The 2584-nt window shown below is 39.6% G+C and overlaps 1 protein-coding gene across 1 annotated transcript in view; it reads right to left on the bottom strand.

Annotated features, from left to right (window-relative positions):
• Nucleotides 1-5: 5 nt before the first annotated feature.
• LOC106878617 (zinc finger protein 271) overlaps nucleotides 6-2584 on the bottom strand; it is a gene marked incomplete at its 3' end in the record, with an annotated part of 3926 nt that continues 1347 nt past the window's right edge. The window contains exon 2 of the mRNA XM_052978133.1: nucleotides 6-1840. Coding sequence (XP_052834093.1) covers nucleotides 6-1583 — 1578 coding nt within the window. The remainder of the gene's footprint in view (nucleotides 1841-2584) is intronic.

Genomic DNA, 2584 nt, shown 5'->3' with positions numbered 1-2584 from the left:
ATTTGTCTGTAATCGGTCAAGGCATTCCTCACAGACGATGATTTATCACTGTGATTCGGCTTTTCACCTGTATGGATGTATTTATGCGAAATCAAGGTACTTCGTCTGGAGAAAGCTTTACCGCAGATGTCACACTGATATGGTTTTTCTCCCGTGTGAATACGATAATGCTTAGTTAGGTGACTCCCAGATGAGAATGATCTACCACAGATATCGCATGGATATGGCTTCTCACCTGTATGCATGTATTTGTGAGTAGTTAAGTGAATTTTCTGAGAGAAAGATCTTCCACAGATATCACAGTGATGTGGTTTCTCTCCTGTGTGAACACGTTTGTGCTTAGTCAAGTTACTTCTTTCAGAGAACGATTTACCACAGATATCACAAGGGTATGGTTTCTCTCCTGTATGAATGCGTTTGTGCCCAGCCAAGTGACTCCCATCGGAAAAGGACTTACCACAGATATCACACTGATATGGTTTTTCCCCTGTGTGAATATGCCTGTGATTAGTTAAGTTAGTTAGAGAGGACATAGATTTACCACAGATATCACAGCGATATGGCTTCTCTCCTGTGTGACTGTATTTGTGTCGAGTTAAGTAACTTAATTGTGAGAATGATTTACCACAGATAACACAATGATATGGTTTCTCTCCTGTGTGAATACGTCTGTGTTTATTTAAGGTGCTTCCCTCAGGGTATGATTTCCCACAGATATCACAATGATATGGCTTCTCTCCCGTATGAACGTATATATGGCTAGTTAACTGATAATTCTGAGAGAACGACTTACCACAGATATCACAATGATATGGTTTCTCTCCTGTATGAATGCGTTTGTGTCTGGTTAAGTTGCTTACTACAGTGAACACCTTGCCACAAATATCACAGTGATATGGTTTCTCTCCCGTATGAATATGTTCGTGTATAGTTAAATCATGATTCTGAGTGAATGACTTACCGCAGGTATTACAGTGATATGGCTTTTCTCCTGTATGAACTCGTCTGTGTACAGTTAAGTCATAATTCTGAGAGTAAGATTTACCACAGATATCACAGTGATATGGTTTCTCTCCTGTATGAATGCGCTTGTGCCGAGTTAAGTCGCCATCTGTGGTGAATGATTTACCACAAATATCGCAGTGATATGGCTTCTCTCCCGTATGTATGCGTATATGTCTAGTCAAGTTACTTGCTTCAGAGAACGCCTTCCCACAGATATCACAGTGGTGTGGTTTCTCTCCCGTATGTATACGCTTATGTCTACTCAAGTTACTTACCACCGTAAATAATTTACCACAGATATCACACTCGTATGGTTTCTCTCCGGTATGAATATATTTGTGCCGACTCAAGTGGCTAGTTTTCGAGAACATTCTGCCACAGATATCACAGTGATATGGTCTCTCGCCTGTATGGGTCCGCTTGTGTATAGTGAGTTTACGTTTCTGATTAAATGTTTTGTTACAAATCTCGCAGGGAAATGATGGCTCTTCTGTATTTTTCGTTGTCTCATCTGGAAAATCACATCTCTCTGATTCTTGCTCACATTTGACTTTCTCCTCACGCAATTCATTTTCCATGTTTTCTTTTTTGTCTCTTTCTCTCCTCAATACGATTCAGTGATATCTTTCTTCTTTCTGGTTGTATGTTTTATTCATAACAAACATTTCGTTTGCTGTATTTCGTCAGCTGTGATTTTAGTCAATACATGAATACATTTGCAAACTTCAGTCGCGCTCTGTATATTTCTCCAGAAAGAGAACAAGGGAGGTTTCATTCGTAAACTCAGTCAGGGAAAGTTATTTCACCGCAATTCCAAACTCTGATGCTTGGTATTCTGAAATAAAAGACAAACAGTGAAAACTAGAGAAAATTATATATACATACAACAGCAGAAATATTACAAAATTCCTATGATAATAATCATCATTATCATTTAAACTCCATTTTCCAGTTCGGCAAAAGAGAGACCGATAGAATAAGTACCAGGCTTACAAAGAATAAGTCCTGGGGGTCGATTTGCTCGACTAAAGGCAAATGACTGAAACAAGTAAAAGAGTAAATTGGTTTAATTACAGAAATAGGGGTTAATAAAATTTCTTCTAGTTGCAGAAGCAGCATCTGTCATTTTATGGTTGTTTTAAACCCCAGGTTTAGGCCTGCCTGTGCACGTCCTTCCCTAAAAAAAGAGGTGTAAACTTGACTGCCATTTCTGGAAGGCTAAACAACCACGTTCGTGTCACATTGGATGAGTTGATGTTGATGTTTAACCACAGGCCATGCCTATGGGTGGAATTCCGGTTTAAGCAACCAATATAACCCCCTCTTTTACTTGTTTTCAGCCATTTGGCTGCGGCCATGCTGGAGCACCGCCTTTAGTCAAGCAAATCGACCCCAGGACTTATTCTTTGTAAGCCTAGTACTTATTCTATCGGTGTCTTTTGCTGAACCGCTAAGTTACGGAGACGTAAACACACCAGCATTGGTTGTCAAGCGATGTTGGGGGGACAAACACAGACACACTTACATATATATACATATATACGACAGGTAAACTTGGCTACTGTTTCTAGAAGATCAA

The sequence above is a fragment of the Octopus bimaculoides genome, chromosome 30, assembly GCF_001194135.2.
Source record: "Octopus bimaculoides isolate UCB-OBI-ISO-001 chromosome 30, ASM119413v2, whole genome shotgun sequence".
Taxonomy (NCBI): Eukaryota; Metazoa; Mollusca; class Cephalopoda; order Octopoda; family Octopodidae; genus Octopus; species Octopus bimaculoides.
This window is presented reverse-complemented; position numbering and strand designations above follow the sequence as displayed.